Genomic DNA, 21,357 nt, shown 5'->3' on the forward strand with positions numbered 1-21,357 from the left:
CTTTTTTTCTTTTTCCTTTTTTTTTTTTTTTTAAAGATTTTGTTTATTCATTTGACAGAGAGAGCACAAGCAGGGGGAGTGACAGGCAGAAGGAGAGGGAGAAGATGTGGGGCTTGACCTCTAAAGTCCCTGGGATCATGACCTGAGCCAAAGGCAGACACTAGCCACCCAGGTGCCCCAGACAAAATAGAAAAATAACTTTATTTTTTTTTTAAGATTTTATTTATTTATTTGAGAGAGAGCAAGAGCCAGGAGGAGGGAGAAACAGGATCCCCACAGAGTAGGGATCCCGATGAGGCTCCATCCCAGGACCCTGGGGTCATGGCCTGAGCCAAAGGCAGATACTTAGTCAGCTGAGCCACCAGGTGCCCCCAAAATAGACTTTAAAACAAAGGGTGTAACAAGGGACAAAGAAGGACATTATATAATCGTAAATGGTACAATCCAACAAGAAGATCTAACAATTGTAAATATTTATGCATCCAGCATGGGAGAACCCAGATACATAAAGCAGTTAATAACAAACAATAAATAATTGAAGTAATACAATAGTTATAGGAGACTTTAATACCCATTTGCATCAATGGGTAGATCTTCTAAGCAGAAAATCAACAAGGAGACAGTGGCTTTGAATGACACACTGGACCAGATGGATCTAACAGATACATTCAGAACATTCATCCAAAAACATCAGAATACACCTTCTTTTCAAGCGGGGATGGAACATTCTCTAGAAGAGATCACATATTAAGCCATAAATAAGTCTCAACAAATTCAAAAAGACTGAAATCATACCATGCATCTTTTCTGACCACGCTGTGAAACAAGAGATCAACCACAAGAAAAACCTGGAAAGCAGGAAATACGCAGAAAGACCTGGAAATATACAAAATTTAAATAACATGCTACTAAACAATGAAAGGGTCAACTAAGAAATCAAAGACAAGATAAAAAAAAATACATGGAAATAAATGAAAATGAAAACAAAATAGTCCAAAAATCCTTGGATACAGCAAAAGCTGTTCTAAGAGGAAAGTTTATAGAAATACGGGCTTATGCCTCAAGAAGCAAGAAAAATCCCAAATAAACAACCTAATCTTACATCTAAGGGTAAGAGATGTTCTTTTTCTAGAAAAAGAACAACAGGCAAAACCAGTAAAAGGAAAGAAATAATAAAGATTAGAGCAGAAATAACCAAAATAGAAGCTAAAACAGAACAAAAACAAAACATAACCCCCCCAAAAAAACAGTGGAATAGATCAATGAAACCAGGAGTTGGTTTTTTGAAATGACCAACAAAATCAATAAACCTTTAGCCAGCCCCATCTGAGGGGTGGTGGGGGACGACTCCAAAGAAATCAGAAAGGAAAGGGGGAAAATAACAGCCAACACCATAGAAATACTAAAGATTGTAAGAGACTATTATGTAAAATTAAATGCCAACAAATTGGACAACCTAGAAGAAATGGATAAATTCTTAGAAATATATAATCTCCCAAAACCAAATTGGAACGAAATAGAAACTTTGAGCAGACTGATTACCAGAAATTGAACCAGTAAGCACAAATCTCCCAGCATGCAAAAGTCCAGGGCCACACAGCTTCACAGGCGAATTCTGTCAGACGTTTAAAGAGATCTTAATATGTGTTCTTAATCTATTCCAGAAAGTCAAATACGAAGGAAAACTCCTAATTCATTCTGTGAAGCCAGCATTACCCTGATACCAAAACCAGATAAAGAAAAAAAAAGAAGAAGAACTACAGGCCAATATCTCTGATAAACATAGATGCAAAACTTGTTAATACATTGGCGGACTGAATCCAACAATACATGAAAAAACCATTCACCACAATCAAGTGTGATTTATTCCTGGGATTCAAGGGTGATTCAGTATTTGCTATCAGTGTGACACATCACATCAATAAAAACCATATGGTCATTTCAACAGATGGAAAAAAAAGTGTTTGCAAAAGTACGGTATCCATTCATGATTTAAAAAAAAAAAAACCCTTAACAAAGTAAAATTAGAGGGAATATACCTCAACAAGCTGTTCTATAAATGCTATATATAAAAACCCCACACCAACATCAGGATGAGATGCATTTCCTCTAAGGTCAGGAACAAGACAGCAATGGCCACTTTCATCACAGTTATTTAACATAGCACCGGAGGTCCTAGCCACAACAGTCAGACAAGAGAAAGGAATAAAAGGCATCCAAATTGGTAAGGAAGAAGTAAAATTTACACTGTTTACAGATAACATGATACTTTATATAAAACCCTAAAGACCCCTCCAAAAAAACTACTAGAACTGATAAACTCAGCTGGTTGCAGGATGCAAAAATTATTGTGCAGAAATCTATGACATTTTTATATACCAGTCATGAGGCAAACAAATTAAAAAAGCAACCCCATTTACAATATTACTAAAGATAATAAAATACCTTAGAATAAACCTAACCAAGGAGGCAAAAGACCTGTACTCTGAAAACTATAAAACATTGATGAAGGATATTGAAGGCAACACAAACAAATGGAAAGATATTCCATATTCATGGAGTAAAAATAAATAAAAATAAGCATTGCTAAAATGTCCATACTGCCTAGAGCAATCTACAGATTTAATGTAATCCCTATCAGAATGCTAACAACAGTTTTCACAGACCTACAAGAGACAATCTTAACATTTGTATGGAACCACAGAAAACCCCAAATAACCAAAACAATCTTGAAAAAGAAAAATCTGGAGGTATCACAACTCCAGATTGTAAGTTATACTACAAAGCTGTAGTAATCAGAACAGTAAGGTACTGGCACAAAAGTAGACAGATCAGTGGACTAGAATAGAAAGCCCAAAAATAAACTGACGTTTACATGGTTACATAATCTTTGATAAAGGAGGAAAGAGTACGCAATTAGAAAAAGACAGCCTTTCCAACAAATGGTGTTGGGAGAAATGGACCACTGGCCTATACCATACATAAAGATAAATTCAAAGTGGGTTAAGGACCTGAATATGATACCTGAAACTATAAAAATCCTAGAGAGTACAGACAGTAATTTCTCTGACAGTGGACATACCAACTTTTAAAAAACATGACTCCTGAGGCAAGGGAAGCAAAAGCAAAGATAAACTTTTAGGACTATATAAAAATAAAAAGCTTCTGGGGTACCTGAGTAGCTCAGTCATTAAGCATTTACCTTCGGCTCAGGTCATGATCTCAGGGTCCTGGGATAGAGCCCTGTATCGGGCTCCCTGCTCAGCAGGAAGCCTGCTTCTCCCTCTCCCACTCCTCTTGCTTGTGTTCCCTCTCTCGCTGTGTCTCTGTCAAATAAATAAAATCTTTTAAAAAAGTAAAAATAAAAAACTTCTGCGCAGCAAAGGGAAACCTACTGAAGACAAACCTACTAAAAGACAACCTACTGAATGGGAGAAGATGTTTGCAAATGACATTTCTGGTAAAAGGTTAGTATCCAAAATATATAGAAACTTTTACAACTCAACATTCAAAAAACAAATAATCCAGTTAAAAACGGATAGAAGACAAACAGACATACAGAGAAAGCCATACATACATACAGAAAACATACAGGCAGGGTGCCTGGCTGGTTCAGTCACTTAAACATCCAAGTCTTGGTTTCAGCACAGGTCATGCTTCCGGGGTTCTGGGACCAAGCCCCACATTGGGCTCTATGCTCATTGTGGAGTCTGCTTGTCCCTCTCCTTCCCCCTTCCCCTCTACTGCACCCTGTTCAGGTGTACCCTCTGTCTCTCTGTCTCTCTCTCAAATGGATGAATAAAATCTTAAGAAAAAAGACATACAGATGGCTAACAGACACATGAAAAGATGATCATCACCCATCACCAGGAGAATGCAAATCAAAACTACAATGAGATATCTGCTCACATATGTCAGAATGGCAAAAATCAAAAGCACAAGAAACAGACCATGTTGATAAGGATGTGGAGAAAAAGGAACCCTCTTGCACTGTTGGTGGGAGTGCAAACTGGTGTAGCCACTGTGGAAAACAGTATGGAGGTTCTTCAAAAAGTTAAAAATGGAACTACCCTAGATCTAGTAATTGCACTGCTGGGTATTTACACAAAAAAATATAAAAGCACTAGTTGAAAGGGATACATGCTCGCCTATATTTATTGCGGCATTATTTACAATAGCCAAATTATGAAAGCAGCCCAAGTGTGCATTAATAGATGAATGGATAAAGAAAGTGTAGTGTATGTATTTTTATGACTAATTCTTTTTTATGGCTGAAATATTCTGTGTGCATGTGTCTGTCTATATATCTATATATAAAATAAGTCAGTTGGAGAAAGACAAATACTATATGATTTCACTCATATGTGGAATTTAAGAGACAAAATAAGCAAAGGAAAGGGGGTAGGCAAGAGAAATAAACCAAGAAACAGACTCTTGACTATTGAGAACAAACTGATAGTTACCAGAGGGGAGGTGGGTGAAATAGGTGATGGGGATTAAAGAATACGTTTATACTGACCACTGAGTAATGTATAGAATTTTTGAACCACTGTATTGTATACCTGAAACTAGTATAACACTGTTATTAACTATACTGCAATAAAAAATAAAAATAAAATAAACATATATTCCTCTATTTACCCACATATTTGCCATTTCTAGTTTTTCATTTCTTCTTGTGGATTTGAATTACCATTGGGGTTATTTCCTGTAAGGCAGATCTGCTGACAACAAATTCTGTCCACCATTTCTTATTTTGTAATGTTTTTATTTTTGAAAGATAGGGTCTTTTTAATTTTTTTTAAGATTTTATTTATTTGACAGTGAGATCACAAGTAGGTAGAGAGGCAGGCAGAGAGAGAGGGGGAAGCAGGCTACCACTGAGCAGAGAACCCGATGCAGGGCTCGATCCCGGGACCCTGAGCCCATGCATGACCTGAGCCAAAGGCAGAGGCCAAACCCACTGAGCCACCCAGGTGCCCTGGATAGGGTCTTTTTTAATTGCATATGGAATTTTTGCCTGCTCACTACCACCACTGCAAATATGGCATTCCGCTGTCTTCTAACCTCCGTTGTATCTGATGGGAAGTCAGTCAACCATTCTATTGTTTTTACTCATTATTTTCAGGAGTTTGTTTGACTTGATAGATCTTTGACTCTGACCTCTCTAGATGCAGTACTCTTGTGTATATCCTATATGAGATTTTTGAGCTTTTGGGATCTGTACATTTTCATTAACTTTGGGAAACTTTAAACCATTATTTCTTCAGATTTTTTTTTCTGCCCTGTTTTTTCACCTTTACTTTTGGTACTCCCATTAGATGTATATTCATACACTCAGTGTTATTGCATAGATTTCCGAAGCTCTGTTCATTTTTCCTCAAACTTCCTGTTCTTGAGATTGTATAATTTCTGTTGATCAATCTTTTAAATTAACTGATTCTTAGGCTATTTCAGATCCACTATTGGACCAATCTACTGAATTTTTCTTTTTCTTTTTCTTTTTTTTTTTTTTTAAAGACTCTATTCATCCATTTAACAGAGATCACAAGTAGGCAGAGAGGCAGGCAGAGAGCCCGATGCAGGGCTCAATCCCAGGACCTGGGATCACGACCTGAGCCAAAGGCAGAGGCCTCAACCCACTGAGCCACCAAGGCGCCCCTGAATTTTTCATTTCTAATACTGTACTTTTCAACTCTAGAATTTGATTTCTTTCCTTTTTAGTTTGTTTCTATATTGTGATATCCTACTTGTTGTCATTGTCACCATTTAAAAAAATTCTTTAAGCATGATTTCCTATAATTCTTTTTTAAAATTATTTTTATTAACATATAATGTATTATTTGCCCCAGGGGTACAGGTCTGTGAATAATCAGGCTCACACATTTCACAGCACTCACCACAGCACATACCCTCCCCAATGTCCATAACCCAGCCACCCTCTCCCCACCCCCTAGCAATCCTCAGTTTGTTTTGTGAAATGAAGAGTCTCTTATGGTTTGTTTCCCTCATGAGCCCATCTTGTTTCATTTTTTCCTTCCCTACCCCTCAGACCCCTACCCTGCCTCTGAAATTCCTCATTATCAGAGAGATCGTATGATAATTATCTTTCTCTGATTGACTTATTTCACTCAGCATAATACCCTCTAGTTCCATCCACCTCATTGCAAATGGCAAGATTTCATTTCTTTTGATGGCTGCATAGTATTCCATTGAATATATACACCACATCTTCTTTATCCATTCATCTATTGATGGACATCTAGGTTCTTTCCATAGTTTGGCTAAAACTAACAAGTCAGGAAACAATAGATGTCAGCAAGGATGCAGAGAAGGGGGAACCCTCCTACAATGTTGGTGGGAATGCAAGCGGGTACAGCTACTCTGGAAGACAGCATGGAGGTTCCTCAAAGAGTTGAAAATAGAGCTACCCTACGACCCAGAAGTCTCACTACTGGGTATTTACCCTAAAGATACAAATATAGGGATCTGAAGGAGCACGTACACCCAGATATTTATAGTGGTAATGTCCTTTAATTCTTTGAACATATTTGTAATAGCTGCTTTTGAAGTGTTACTGAATACAACTTCTGGGCTCACTCAGAAACAATTTCTATTGACTGCTTCTTCTCCTGAGTATGAGTCACATTTTACTGTTTATTCACATGTCTTATTATTCTTTTGTTAAAAACTGGACATATTTAATAATATATTGTAACAACTCTGGATCTGATTCCTCCCCAGCCTCCCTCCCATCTGAGGGTTGTCTTTATTGACATACTGCTGTTACTTGTGTATGTTTGCTTATATTTCAGTAACTTGACTGGACTTAATGTGCACAGTCTTTCTCCCCCATGGGGTACAGCCACTCCAGTTGTTAAAAATTATATTTTAATTTTTAGGCTGGCCTGCTTGGGGTGCCCCTTTGTGTCTCTGTAGCTTAGTGTCAGCTAGTGATTGGTTGAAGATTGTGCTCAAATATCTTGAGCCAGTAAGGCTTCTATCCTTCGATTATGTTAGGGAGCTCATCTAGTTTTCAGCTATGCCCCAGCTTTTATTTTCTCCCAAGCCTCTGAGTTCTTCCCTTCACATGTGGCAAGGCTCTCATTCAGTCACAAGTATGTGCAGAGCTTAGGCCCCCTCAGATCAGCTCTGAATATATGAGCAGCCTCCAGTTAGCCAGGGATGTGTAAAGAGTTTACCTAGCCCACTGTGGCTCTCATTTCCAGAATCTCCTTGTTAAATTTCAGGATTTATGTCCCAGCTGGAATAGCAACCTCAGATTCGCAAATTTTTTTTAAAGATTTTATTTATTTGACAGAGATCACAGTAGGCAGAGAGGCAGGCAGAGAAAGAGATGAGGAAGCAGGCTCCCCGCTGAGCAGAGAGCCCAATGCGGGGCTCGACCCCAGGACCCCAGGATCATGACCTGAACCAAAGGCAGAGGCTTAACCCACTGAGCCACCCAGGCGCCCCAGATTTGCAGTTTTTTCTTCTCCAGTTGAGTTTAATGCTTTCATGGTCAATGCTACTGGGTGTGGGGTTTTCATCCTCCACTTCAGATCACATCAGCAACCTCAGGCAGTGAAATTGCTGCGTTTTATGGCCAACTACTGCATGGACTGTGCTTGGGTGGGGGTAAGGAGCAGCCAAGCAGTAACATCACTGACTCTCATTGTTCTTCTTACCCATAGGTCCATAACTTTTCATAAATAAACACTTTTGAATTTGTTGTTTGACTTTGGCTGTTTTTCTGGAGTCCTGAAATGATCGTTTTTGACATTTTGTCCAGTTTTATAGTAGTTTTGAGGGGAAAGGATTTGCTGACCTCTTCAGATTGCCACAGCTGGAAGTCCTGCCTCCTGCTTTATATTTGCAGCATTTTTGGTTTTGGTTATTTTTAAAAGACTAATTAAAAACCTGAAGCACATCTATATATTGTAGCTGCTTCAGCAGTTTGCTTTACAATGGAAGAACTTAGGAGATTGTGATTAGATTAGGGGTGGGACTGTAGTTCTGCTATAATTCTGCTGACAGCACTCTCCTGTGGAATGTTTCTTACTAGCATATTCTTGTGTAATGATGAAGAAAATGTTTATTTTTTTAAGTAAGCAAATTCCTTTGGAATTCTACCAAAACATAAGAAAGATAGTATGTATACTCCTTACTACAAAATAAACCAGTGGCACAAGGAAATACAGGAGAGTATTCATTGGGCTGGTATAGATGTGTATTTTTACAAAAAAAAAAAAAAAAAAAAAAAAGAATTGTCCTCTTTAAAAAATTACCTATACAGACTTCAACCTGAAATGCCTTTTTATGCTCAAAAAAAATTTTTTTTAAGATTTTATTTATTTATTTGACAGAGATCACAAGTAGACAGAGAGGCAGGCAGAGAGAGGAAGGGAAGCAGGCTCCCCGCTGAGCAGAGAGCATGATATGAGGCTCGATTCCAGGACCCTGGGATCATGACCTGAGCCCAAGGCAGAGGCTTTAACCCACTGAGCCACCCAGGCGCCCCTATGCTCAAAATTTTAATTGAGAAATTTATCTTTACCTTTTTAGTTATATAATAATAGAAATATAGAAATGTACAGAAAACATATAGCTCAGTGATTTATCATAAAGTACACACCATTCATATAAAAAATAGGACATCGCTAGCTCACACAAGTCCCTTCTAGTCTCCCCCGTCATCATTGCCTCCCCAAGATAACCACTATACTGATTTTATGGTAACTACTTCCTCTCTGAATAGTTTCTGTCTCTTAAGTATACACCCTAAACATTAGAGTTCAACTTTGCTTATATTTTTAATATTATGGAAACAAAATCTTACATTATTTGTGACTGGTTTCTTTTGTTCAAAATCCGGTGTATGAGATTCATCTATGTTGTTGCACATAGCAGTAGTTCATTTTAATCAATGTAGAGTTTTCCATTATATGAATAGACAACAATTTGTTAATCTGTTCTGTTCATGGATATTTGGATTGTTTCCATTTTTAAGGGTACTGTGAACACACTCATATGTTTAGTGATAAGTGTGCACATTCCTTTGAGGTATACACATTGAAGTCAAGTTTCTGGGTCACATTGTATTTATATCTTCATTTTAGTATATGAAGCCAATCTGTTTTCCATAGCGATTATATCAATTTACATTCCTATTAGCAGTCTATAAGAATTGCCATTGTACCATATTGTCACTAAAAATTTGGTGTTGTCCACTCATTACAGTTTTAATTTTCATTTCCCAAATGACTAGTAAGGTTAAGGTCCTTTCATATGTTTATTAGCTGTTTGGATTATCCTTTTTTGTTAAATGCCTATTTAGCACTTTTAAAAATTGGTATGTGTGAATTCTGCATGTCTCTGGATAAGCACTTTATTCCTTATATGTGTAGTACAGATGTCTTCTGCATGACTTGCATTTTACTCTTAACAATGTACGTAAAATGAAAAGAAGTTCTTGAATTTAAAGTAGTAAAATACATGAATTTTTCTTTTGTATTATGATTTGCGTTTTTTGTGTCCTACTGAAGAACTCTTTCCCTGCCCCAGTGTTTTAAAGATATTCTACTACATGTTATCTTCTAAAAGCTGTATGATTTTGCTTCTCACATTTATTATCTACAATCCACCTGGAATTTGTGTACAGAATGAAATAAGAGTAAAGATTCATTTTGTTTTTCCATATGGATATCTAGTTGTTCTATACCATACATTGAAAAGAATGTTGTATCTGTCAGGGTCTAGGGAGGAAAAAGAAACCATACCAGTTATTTAAACAGTTTTTAATGTGTGTGTGGCGGGGGGGTACTGATTACCTGTAAAGTTGTTTGTAAAATTTAAAATTGTAGGTAATAAAAAAGACAAGAAGAGTACACTAACAGCTACCTCCTGCTATAGTTAGAAAAATACCATGGAAGAGCTTGGAATTATTAAGACTTAGAACATCGTGCAGCAGTAATTCAGTTATCTAAGAAGAGAATACAAGCTCACTAGTGCTGGTATCTGGGGTGGAGGATGCAGTGAGGCTTGTTCTGCAAACGGGGACTATAAACTGGGCTCAGCTGCAGTTACAAGAAGGCGTTGCCATGGCTGAAGTGAAGAAGTGTTGCTAAGGTGACCCAGAAACAAGAGACAGGCAGGTAGCCCACAGGAAGGGGCAAGTCCCCTTTTACTCCTACAACTCTGTAGTCTGCTCTAAAGCCCCATATTGGGAGAGCCCAACATGGAACTAGTTGGCAAAACCAAAATGTGGTTTGCGGAGTTGTAGCCGCAATATTATAGAGTTGTGTTTAAACAGATGGGTTTGAACCTGAGAGACAATAGCTTATGGCACAGCCTTCCTTTCTACAAAGACACCTTTATGACAAGCCAAGTGACTCTCTATATGTGAGAGTCTGTTTTGGGTTCATATTTCCATTTCTTTGGTCTTGCTCCAGAGTTATGTTATCTAAACTATTGTGGCTTTATGTTAAGTTTTCATATGTGGTAGAGCCAATTTTGCCCACCTTCTTCAAGAGTGTTTTAGCAGTCCATGGCATATTTGCATTTCGATAAAGACTTAAAACTAATTTGTGTAGTTCCATGAAAAGAAAATCTTTTGGGGTTTTGGTTGGAATTTCACTGAATCTATAAATCAGTTTGGGGAGAATTGAAATTTTTATAATATGAGTTCTCTAGTCCGTGAATATGTTATGTCTCTTCATTTATTTATATCTTTAATTTCTCCCAATAATGTTTTTTAGTCTTTATGTAGAGGGGTTGCTTACTTAGCTTTTGTTAGCTTTAATCCCAGATACCAGATATTTTTATATTATAAATAGTATCTTTAATTTTTTTCACTTCATTGTTTTTATTTTGAAAATTTTTAAACATGTATTTTCTTTATTTTTGAATAGTTTGACCTCATTACACCGATCACCAGATTCAGTAATTATCAACATTTTCTTCATTTGTTTCAACAGTCCTTGATGAAGTATTTTAAGGGAAATCTTTTTTTTTTTTTTTTTTAAGATTTTATTTATTTGGGCGCCTGGGTGGCTCAGTGGGTTAAGCCGCTGCCTTCGGCTCAGGTCATGATCTCAGGGTCTTGGGATCGAGTTCCGCATCGGGCTCTCTGCTCAGCAGGGAGCCTGCTTCCCTCTCTGTCTCTGCCTGCCTCTCCATCTACTTGTGATTTCTCTGTCAAATAAATAAATAAAATCTTTAAAAAAAAAAGATTTTATTTATTTATTTGACAGACAGAGATCGTAACTAGGCAGAGAGGCAAGCAGAGAGAGAAGAGGAAGCAGGATCCCTGCCGAGCAAGAGAGCCAGATGCAGGGCTTGATCCCAGGACCCCAGGATCATGACCCGAGCCAAAGGCAGAGGCTTTAACCCACTGAACCACCCAGGCGCCCCAAGGGAAATCTTAAGTCTCTTATCATTTCACCTATGTATACGTAAGTATACATTCCTAGAACATATGGACATTTGATTTATAACCATAATTCCAAGCCATATTCAGATTTTCCTTTTTATTTCAAAATTTACATTTTACTGGTATGTTGGTTGGTATGTTCACTTTACTTTTAACTAACAGCATACTAGGACTTAAATTTTATGTTAAGTAATTATTAAAATATTAGCCTCTAAAATATTAAATAATAAACAATTAAACACAGATTTTTCCAGTCATGTGAACTTTGCATTTCTTTTTTAATTTTTAATTTTTTATTAACATATAATGTACTGTTAGCCCCAGGGGGTACCGGTCTGTGAAACTTTGCATTTCTAAATTCATTATAGTTTTTCAACATCATCAAAATTGTGCTGCTATAAACCTGTGTAAACAAAACCATTCTTTTATTTGGTGTCTTCTATATTTTTAAATCTAATGTGCAACAAAAATTGTCATTCTATAATTTTTTTTTTTAAATCTCTGTATTTCTCAGTATTCCTATTACCGAACACATCTTTCAAGAAGTCATCGGTGGTATTAAAAGCAAGCACATTTTTGTGTTACATAGTTTTTGTTTTGGTTATCCCTTATAACCCTTTTTCAGCATAAATTGTTAAAATATAAGAAGAAGGTGCAGTTGTGAATTTTTTTCTTTTATCTTTGTACAGAAACCTGTCTTTCATTGCGGGTGGTTCTCCTTCCCATACAATATTCGTGGGTCTGTTTCTAGGAGAGAACTGTGGGCAGTGGGCCATGGAAACTTCCTAGAGTTGGTATGCTAGGCTGTGTCGTGTTCACCCACCAATGTGAGAAAATCCCTACTGAAAAGACAGTGTGGCAACTTTCCTGCAGGCACGTCATACTCCTCACAAAGATATTTGACAGTGACTAAGGAGTAAGAGTCTCTATGTCTTTCCCAGCATCTGGAGCAAGGATGAAATTATTAATTCATGGTTTAAAGGACTAAAATTCTTTCGGGCCAACAAGAATTAATAGAAGAGGATTTTGCATCTATATTTTAACTTAACCAATAATAATTGGTGGGGGGCTGGGGTCTTAAAAGTTAGATCTTATTCATTAGTAACAAGTATTTGAAAATAAATATGACAGCCTGATATTGGGTGATTTGCCTGTGTCTTATTTCTCCTCCCTTACAGCACCCCTGGGGATCTCACTACAGATCAGAATGGCTCAGGGATGTCTCACCTGCTGGGATCACTGCTATTTATACTTATTTAAACACAGAGTTAGAGGATGTTTAAGTTCATATTTAACTCTTTCAAGTAAATGTAGATGTTTTGCTTCTTCTGATCAATATTGGAATGTCAAGATACAAGGAAAAGAATGAACAATTTTACTGCTTCGGTTTAGCTGTTACATAAGTCTTTTTTCCGGGGCACCTGGGTGGCTCAGTGGGTTAAGCCGCTGCCTTCGGCTCAGGTCATGATCTCAGGGTCTTGGGATCGAGTCCCGCATCGGGCTCTCTGCTCAGCAGGGAGCCTGCTTTCCTCTCTCTCTCTGCCTGCCTCTCTGTCTACTGTGATCTCTGTCTGTCAAATAAACAAATAAAATCTTTTTAAAAAAAAATAAATAATAAGTCTTTTTTCCTTATAATATCAGATTAACAAATTTGAGGATCAGCTCAGTAGAAGTATCTTGGGGGGAAAAAAAAAAGGAACTCTTTCTTATATGTTATATGTAGAACTAACTCAACAAATACCAAATTTGGATGAACATAAAAGAGAAACCAAACATCAGAAAACCCCAACTGATGGAACAAATTACCTAACCATGAGCATCTTTTTTCATAAATCTTTGGGTGGAGGCAGGGAAAGTTTATTCCTCTGAATAATGTGCAACTTTATGAATTATGTCGAAGTACACAAACTATAGCCTGTTAAAATTATGGTTAGAAAGACCAAAGAGATGTAAAAATAAATTCCTCATTCCTTGGGGCGCCTGGTGGCTCAGTCGTTAAGCGTCTGCCTTCGGCTCCTTCGGCTCCTTCAGCTCGGGTTGTGATCCCAGGGTCCTGGGATAGAGCCCCACATCGGGCTCTCTGCTCAGCGGGGAGCCTGCTTCCTTCTCTCTCTCTGCCTGCCTCTCTGCCTACTTGTGATCTCTGTCTGTGAAATAAATAAATAAGATCTTTAAAGAAAAAAAAAAAATTCCTTATTCCTTAACCTATAGTGTCCTTGAACATATAAAAGGGACCAAGTTACAGATAAGATACATTCTTTTTAAGATTTATTCGTTGTCAGAAATTTTACCTCATAGTTTGTGATTATTTTCTCAAGCTGACTTAATCTAAATACAAATAAAGATAACTTTTAAGGAAATGAATTTCAAAATGAATGCAAAGGCAATAATCTAAATATTTAGTCTAGTTAGGAGGTTCTGTTACTAAGGTACATACTGTATTGGTACAGTTGACGTAGTAATTGTAGTGTGTATAGCAAAAGATATAGAAGATTGCTGATTACAAGTTTATGTGAATAGAATTAGAAGAACCTGATTTTCTCAATCTGAGTGAAACATTCTCATTATAAATTATTTATTTGCTTTGAATAGTTAAGAACCTGTACCAGAAAAATGAACTTGAAAACTGCTAACCCAAATGGGGGAAAGTTTCTTCTTATAAAATGAATGTAGAGCATATAATTTCTTGGAAATTCTTGCTTAGTAGTTATACTAATCTAAAGCTGTTCTAATGTTGGGTTCAAGTGCTTGGGAATGTATCCCCCAATAAGCTTCACTCTCGTTTTATTCCAGCCCTTCTGCTTGTCCATAATTTAAGCAGATTTGTGGCAATGGTCAGAGTTCCTAGGATTAAGAAAGCTCTACAACAAAACAACCACACCAGATCTAAAAAGCTTTCTATTTTGGTTTTCTGCTCTTTTGGCTGACTATATTTCTCTGAAGAAAGGCTTCTCGATTCTTCTGTTTAAAAAACAGTTGAACTGGTATTTGCAATGCAGAGAAGGATTGATGTACTCTGGGCAGATGTAAGAAAGGATTCTTTTTCCACAGACCTTAAAACTGTATTTTTTAATATACTGTTTAAGAATCAAACATTGATTTAAAACCTAAGAAGTAAATACCTGTTCTAGCATAACTTGATTGCCCATGAAGATAATGAGGTGAAATGACAGATGCACTGTTCTATGTAGGGCTTCCAGTGTTTAGTAGAGAAAGTAACTGACCAGTAAGTGAATTGTAGATCAAGGGACGGCTCCTTTTTTTTCCTGAAATGAGGCAAGTTGCCCTAAATGTTGTTCATTATTTCTACAGCTGGAGCTTCATTAACAAGTACAGTTGGAATAACCAGGGTGTTGCAGACACAGAGGAACTAAGCACGGCAAGCCTTTCCGTAACAAAGAAAATAAAAGAATTCCTGTGTAACAGGCTTCCACACTTATCTGTGTTCTGTGGTACTGTTTGAGCTGAACTAAAGCGTCTGCTACGTCAAGTTGAGAGAACAAACTCAACATGGCGTGAAATTATTGCACAGCCATTCACATTCATTAGTGTTATATTGTTACCAGCCACAGGCATGACTGGCTTTTGCATGAATAATAAAATAAAATTCTACTTTGTGAATTTTACCTTAAAACACTGCAAGGCACAGTACTAACCTTGGGCCAGGAGTAGTAGAGTCAAGACCAATAGAAGTCAGAAGTTGGGAAGAAGTAGTGCTATATGAGGCCTGGGGAAAGGGCCTTGTGTTAAAGCAATTTACTCACTTTTTTAAAACGAGTATTTACGTGTGGACTAGCTATTTGGAGACGTTAAAACTATTAAGCTACCATTTGGCAACCATCATAGTAATAGTTGACTCAGGCAAAAATCATCAATGGATGCTAAAGGTCGTAAGTCAAAGTTTGATGAGGAATAGAACAGTTACACAATTACCAAGGGAAAAAGGAGTAATTTTGCAATGTGGCAACCTGACAGACACCTCATCCAAGTGACCAAAGTTAATCACCACAAACGGGGAAAATTGACATCATGTGCCTCCTAATATGTTCACTGAGAAGACTTCACTTCTGTGAGTTATTCCTGTTAAAAATGCCTAATCTGAATCTAATCATGAGAAAACACCACACAAACCCAAATTGAGGAGCAGTTTACAAATAAGTGGCCTGTACTCTTCAAAAATGGCAGTGTCATCAAAGACAAAGGAATGCTAAGTAACTATTCTACATTAAGGAAATCTCAAGAGACACTGGCAACAATGTGTGGTCCAAAATTTTCCTTCCTTCCTATTTCATTGACATTTTTGTCTTCTAGTCTAGTTAAAGAAGTGGTGTACTGAACAGGAAAAAAATACTTTTAACAGTCTGAATGTAATACTATATCCAGTTTCCTTCTTATTTTATGTTTATGTGTATTTTTAGGCAATGTTGTAGATCTGTTTTGGGTTTAGGTTGTTTTTTGTTGTTCTGTTTTTGTTTTTAATATGGGACACTTCACAAATATACATGTTATCCTTGTACAGGGGCTGTGCTAATCTCTGTTATGTTCTAGTTTTAGTATATGTGTTGCTGAAGCCAGCACTGGGTAGGTGTTTTTTAAGCGTTAATCGCCAATGTTAAGTTCAAGTTCAAGCTATTGAAAACCTAAAAATTATAATTCTTAATTTTTTTATCAGATTTTTAGTCAACAGAAGAAGCGTCCTCATGCTATTTTTTTTTTTAAAGATTTTATTTATGTATTTGACAGAGAGAGATACACCGAGAGAGGGAACACAGTAGGGGGGGTGGGACAGGGAGAAACGGGCTTCCCACTGAACAGGGAGCCCTGTGTGGGGTTCAGTCCCAGGACCCTGGGATCATGAACTGAGCCTACTCCAGGCACCCCCTCATGCTGTTTAAATAGTAGAATGCACCATTTAAAAGTTTTCATGAGCACTTAGGAAGTAAATGATCACTAAGATCACAAAGATGAATTTATAAAGAAGTCGTGGTATTCGTAAAGAAGTTTGGTATAGTCTTTAGACAGGTTAGTAGGTAACAGGAATGCTTCGTTTTCAGGAAGGCAATTTGATAAGTGATTTCTTGTGGACAAGATGAAGAAATAAACTAGGTGGTTGTAGTTAAATAAGTAATTCAATAATAATTGGATGTTAGGCTCATAGATGGTTTCTAGTGTTGTATCTGTTGTAGAGATCTATTCTGTCCTGTTCTAAGTTTTAATAACTTGGATAAAGTCATTGATAACCTCTGGAACAGACTTCTAAATGACACAAATCTGGGCAGGATAGCCAAAGCATTGGGTGACTGAAACTGGAACTGAAAGATGATGGTAGCCGAGAATGACAAGCAGGAATCAGCAAAATAAATTTGACAGAAATAAATTCTACAAGGACAACCAGTCGTATATATTGGGTGGAAGGAAAAGAAGCGTTAAGATAATTCATGGAAAATCACTTATAAAATGGTCAGTTGGCCATATTTAACATTTATTGCTTTGTTTCCTTTCACTATTTAATATGTATCATTTGGGTCCAGTGAGAAAAATGGAAACCATACTAGTATGTCCAACATAGGGAAATGTAATTCAAGGAATTGGTTATACAAGTGTTAGAAGACTAAAAGATTTTTTTTTTAAAAATGGGGGGGGGGGACACTGAGCTATTAAAGAAAAACTACAGGAGGCACAGTTACCATACCAAGAGGCTTATAAGAAGCAAAAGGGAAGAGGTCTTCATAATCTAGAAGCTATGGCCCTAAGTTGACACTTGGACTTCTGAGGAGGGGATACTGTTCAGCTACTGGTAGGATTGAAATCCATATTACTAAAAGATGTTCATTTATGTAAGAAGCCAAAATAAGTAAATTAAGTCTGAATTCTCTATGTTTAACTAAACGAAATGACATCTGAATGAACATCTCTTCCATCTTGAATTTGGTTCCAAAAATGAAGCATAAAACTAATTGGACTTAAGTTGTATTAATCTGTACTCACCCCTCATTTTTAAAATGGCTTTACCACTAAAACCCTCCTACCTGAGATGAATTGTTAAGTGACCTCTCAGAAAAAGTGTTTATAAAAATTTAGAGAAGGATTAAAAAAAAAAAAGCATGGCAATTAAGTTGGATGGCCAAAACATTCTCTTTGATTTTAAGTGTGTACTTGTTTTAAATCTTCTTTCTCACTGATACTTTTAAACATTAAGTGGATTGAGTAGTCTAAGATAAAGATGATTGTCATGTTCTGAAACATTGAAAAACAAAGCTTGGAATTGATTTCTTTTTTCTTTTTTTCCTTCTCCCCCAAATATTGCTTCTTTAGGTCAGTAACAGATCCAAGAGATGGAAAGAGAGTAGCACTCAAAAAGATGCCCAACGTCTTCCAGAATCTGGTCTCCTGCAAAAGGGTCTTCCGGGAATTGAAGATGTTGTGTTTTTTTAAACATGATAATGTAAGTGAAGTTGATGTTTGAGATAGACTGTTTCCTATGCATGCTTAATTGTATTAGTAGAAAGCAAAAGAGAGTTAAAAAGGGAATGTGTAAGTTATTAAGTTTAGGAACCTGAGACAAATTAGACTATTTTTTGTGAACAATGAGCAAATTTATGTGAATTCTAAGGTGTATCAATCAACAGATAAATATTAATTGATGTAAAACAAATGTTAATAGTTAGCTGAGGAACGATCCTAATATTAAACATAAAAAGAGTGCAGTATGTACTATGAGTGATTTAAGTGGAAATAATTGGTCCCTGATTTTTTTTTTTTAAGATTTTATTTATTTATTTGCCAGAGAGATAGAGTACAGGCAGGCAGAATAGCAGGCAGAGGCAGAGGGAGAAGCAGGCTCCCCTCGGAGCAAGGAGCCCGATGTGGGCCTCGATCCCAGCACACTGGGATCATGACCTGAGCCAAAGGCAGCTGCTTAACTGACTGAGCCACCCAAGCATCCCGGTTCCTGATTTTAAATGCTTTATTCTTAACTTTTAATATTTTAAATCAGAGATTAATATAAAAATGTAGGGAAACAGTTTCTTTTCTTAAAAACCAATATAGCTGTTAAAGTAACATAGGTTAGCTTATTTATGGCTGTGTTTAGAGGATACTCATGGTGTACTCACTCATGATGAAGAGAATCACTGTGGTTTGAGAGATAGTTTCTCCTCAATCCCGAAGTAAACGTTTGATACCTCTAAAACTTACCTGGGGATGTTATGTTAGCATTAGACTCAAGTTTTCGATTTCATGTGAAAAGAAAAACTGCCTCACATTCTTCATCTGGTATTCAACCTATGTTATTTAAATTGCCAAAATAAGAACTTTATCAGAAATACAATAATTACTTGTGAGTCTGACTGCTTGTTTGCCCAGGAACTTTAGAACTTTGGCCAAAGTGTAAGTCTCACTTTAAGAGAGAAATTTGGAAAAGTTTGAGGTGTTTGGTAAAACTAGGAATATCAAATAGATAGGTTTATTTGAAATTCCTTGCTTTGACATATTTCATTTTATTGATTACTCCTCTGACATCCATTTTCCTTAAACTTTGTTGAAAAAGTTATTGCTATCTTCCAGTCAATTGGAACTGCCTAAAAATTGGTTTCAGTGACTTTGAAAATACCACTCGAGTTGCTAATTTATGACTGATCCCTCAAATTTTGTAAGTGATTTAGAAAGGTATCTAGTGCTTGCTTAGTTATTTCTTGAGTTTGAGTACCATCCCAACATCAAAGAGGCCAAACCTTATTTACACTGTTAGAGATTCAAGTAAAGGTATCCATGGTGAAGAAGTTTTTTGAAGGAGGGAGTAGTAATTTGCTTACTAAGGATTTCAGTGGTTTATTATATTTGGACCTATGTTGGCTTCTTTTATAAAGGAGGGATGGTATAATAGGCTGCTATCTATATATACTGGTATTTTTGCTCGTGACTCATTCCTATAAGTAACTAATTAAGTTACAAAGGTGGTGTCAGTGAGTAGTGTAAGAAAAGAAATAAGTGAAATTCTTGAAAATCATACCTATCAAAACATAGTAACCAATTGGAGCTCCTGAGCTCTCTCATTAAGTGAGTGCGTATGACTTCTGTGAATATTCAAAAGTGAGACAGATGGTTAGTGATGAAGATGGTATGGCACCACTGTTTTATAAATCATGAATTTATGCTGTGCTCTGAGATCTCCAAAAGCTCCTCAGTGCCACCTTCCTGGTATGTATGGAATGCCAGTCCAAGAAGCAGCTGGTATTTGATGTGGTTAAGGCAAAAAATGTCTATTACGTCCTGTATAGAGGCAGTGAGACATCATGTGGAGGATACAAAACAGGTTTAAAATGTCCTATTTTGAGGAATCAGGTATTTAACACTTATTACTGCGTGTCAGGATGTGTGGTAGAGGCTTTCCATACATTAATTCATTTAATCCTTAAAAATCTTGTCAGATGGGGTTTGTTATCCTTACTTTGCAAAGGAGAAAACCAAAGCTTAGAGTTAAGTAACTTGCCCCAGGTCAGGGTGGCACAAGATTGGAGTCTGTCTTGCTTCAGAGCCCATGTTCATTAATTCAGAAAACATATATTCTGTACATCCTATATTCCTAAACTATTTAGCTTCTAGGGCTTTCTACCCTTAAGGAGTTTAGTAATGTGAAGAATACTATGATTACAGTGCCCTGGGGGGACTGCTTGCATGGTTAAGTATTAAGGCAAGACGGCCTGTTTTATGTATGGAGAAAGCTGGGCAACCAAACCTAGAAGTATATTACAGTCATCAAAGGTGATTCTTAAAAAGACGAATTCATGGGTCTCATCCCAGACCCACTAAATTGGAATCTCTGGGATTGAGGCCCAGGGATCTGTACTTTTTAAAGCTTAGGTGAATGCTGCTACACAAGTACCATAATATTAAGGAAAAGAGAAATTGTTGTAGACTTACAAGCTCAGAGATGCTTTAAATATGGAGAAGATAAACCTTAAGATGAGCCTTTTGAGATTAAGATTTGATTGAAAGAAGGAGAAGAGAAGAATGTCATGATGAAAATGGCATTTAGAAAAGATTACCCTGGCCATTGTAGGAAGGTTGGATTTTAATTTGGATGGCATCTAATGTGTCAAGGAATAGTTACAGAGCCCTCGGAGGCTTTGATTTTTCTTTTGAATAGAACTTTCAAAGTCACTGTATCAGGGGCGCCTGGCTTGCTCAGTCGGAGGTCATGAGTTCAAGCCCCATGTTGGGCATAGAGCCTACTTTAAAAAAAAAAAAATCACTGTATCAAATTCATTGGTTTTAGCTGATCTAACTGATTGAGATATATACACACAAACTTTTTTTTTTTTTTCTTAAGGATGCATTCACCTTGATACAGTAATGGGTTTAATTTTCTAAAGGTTGTTGTTAGCTAGGCTTATCACCAGAGTCTAGTCAGAATTGGAGCTATTATAAAACGTGGCAAGAATGTTGTCTACTTTACCCATCTATGCACTTGTGCATGCGTTTATGCACACACATAATTGCATATTATCAGCATGGTGAAGGCATGATTGAAGGGGTTTTGTGTTTGGTTTTGTTCTGTTTTGTTTTCAGTTTTGTGCTCCTTTGAGAATCTGATAAAAGCTATGCATCCTCTTTTAGAAAAGTGCACATACACATAATATTTATGTCATGTTAGGCTTTCGCTAGTCCTCTAAAGCCCATTCAGAGCCCCCTTAAGGGTCCACTGATTCCTGCAAATATCCCCTGCAATACAAATCTGGGGCTTTTTCTTGTCCTTAGGCAGTAGCACTAAGTATACAGTAGGCAATCAATCTATCTGAAGAATGAGTAAGTAAATGGAAGTGACAGAAAAAAGAAATCTCCCAAGTCTGGCGTGAGAACCTCAGTGATCTCTCTCAGAGTTACTTTTTCCCAGTCTTTTAATTCTGGAATACTCCAGAGGGGTA

The 21,357-nt window shown here is 36.9% G+C and overlaps 1 protein-coding gene and 1 non-coding gene across 2 annotated transcripts in view; one reads left to right on the forward strand and one right to left on the reverse strand.

The window, feature by feature from the left end:
• NLK (nemo like kinase) overlaps nt 1-21,357 on the forward strand; it is a 170,553-nt gene that overhangs the window by 81,101 nt on the left and 68,095 nt on the right. The window contains exon 2 of the mRNA XM_059150511.1: nt 17,747-17,876. Within this exon, the coding sequence (XP_059006494.1) occupies nt 17,747-17,876 (130 nt within the window). The remainder of the gene's footprint in view (nt 1-17,746; nt 17,877-21,357) is intronic.
• On the reverse strand, nt 15,906-16,009 carry LOC131817196 (U6 spliceosomal RNA). The gene has a single exon (XR_009348385.1). It is a non-coding gene; the product is annotated as a U6 spliceosomal RNA (small nuclear RNA).

This window comes from Mustela lutreola, chromosome 15, assembly GCF_030435805.1.
Source record: "Mustela lutreola isolate mMusLut2 chromosome 15, mMusLut2.pri, whole genome shotgun sequence".
Lineage (NCBI taxonomy): Eukaryota > Metazoa > Chordata > Mammalia > Carnivora > Mustelidae > Mustela > Mustela lutreola.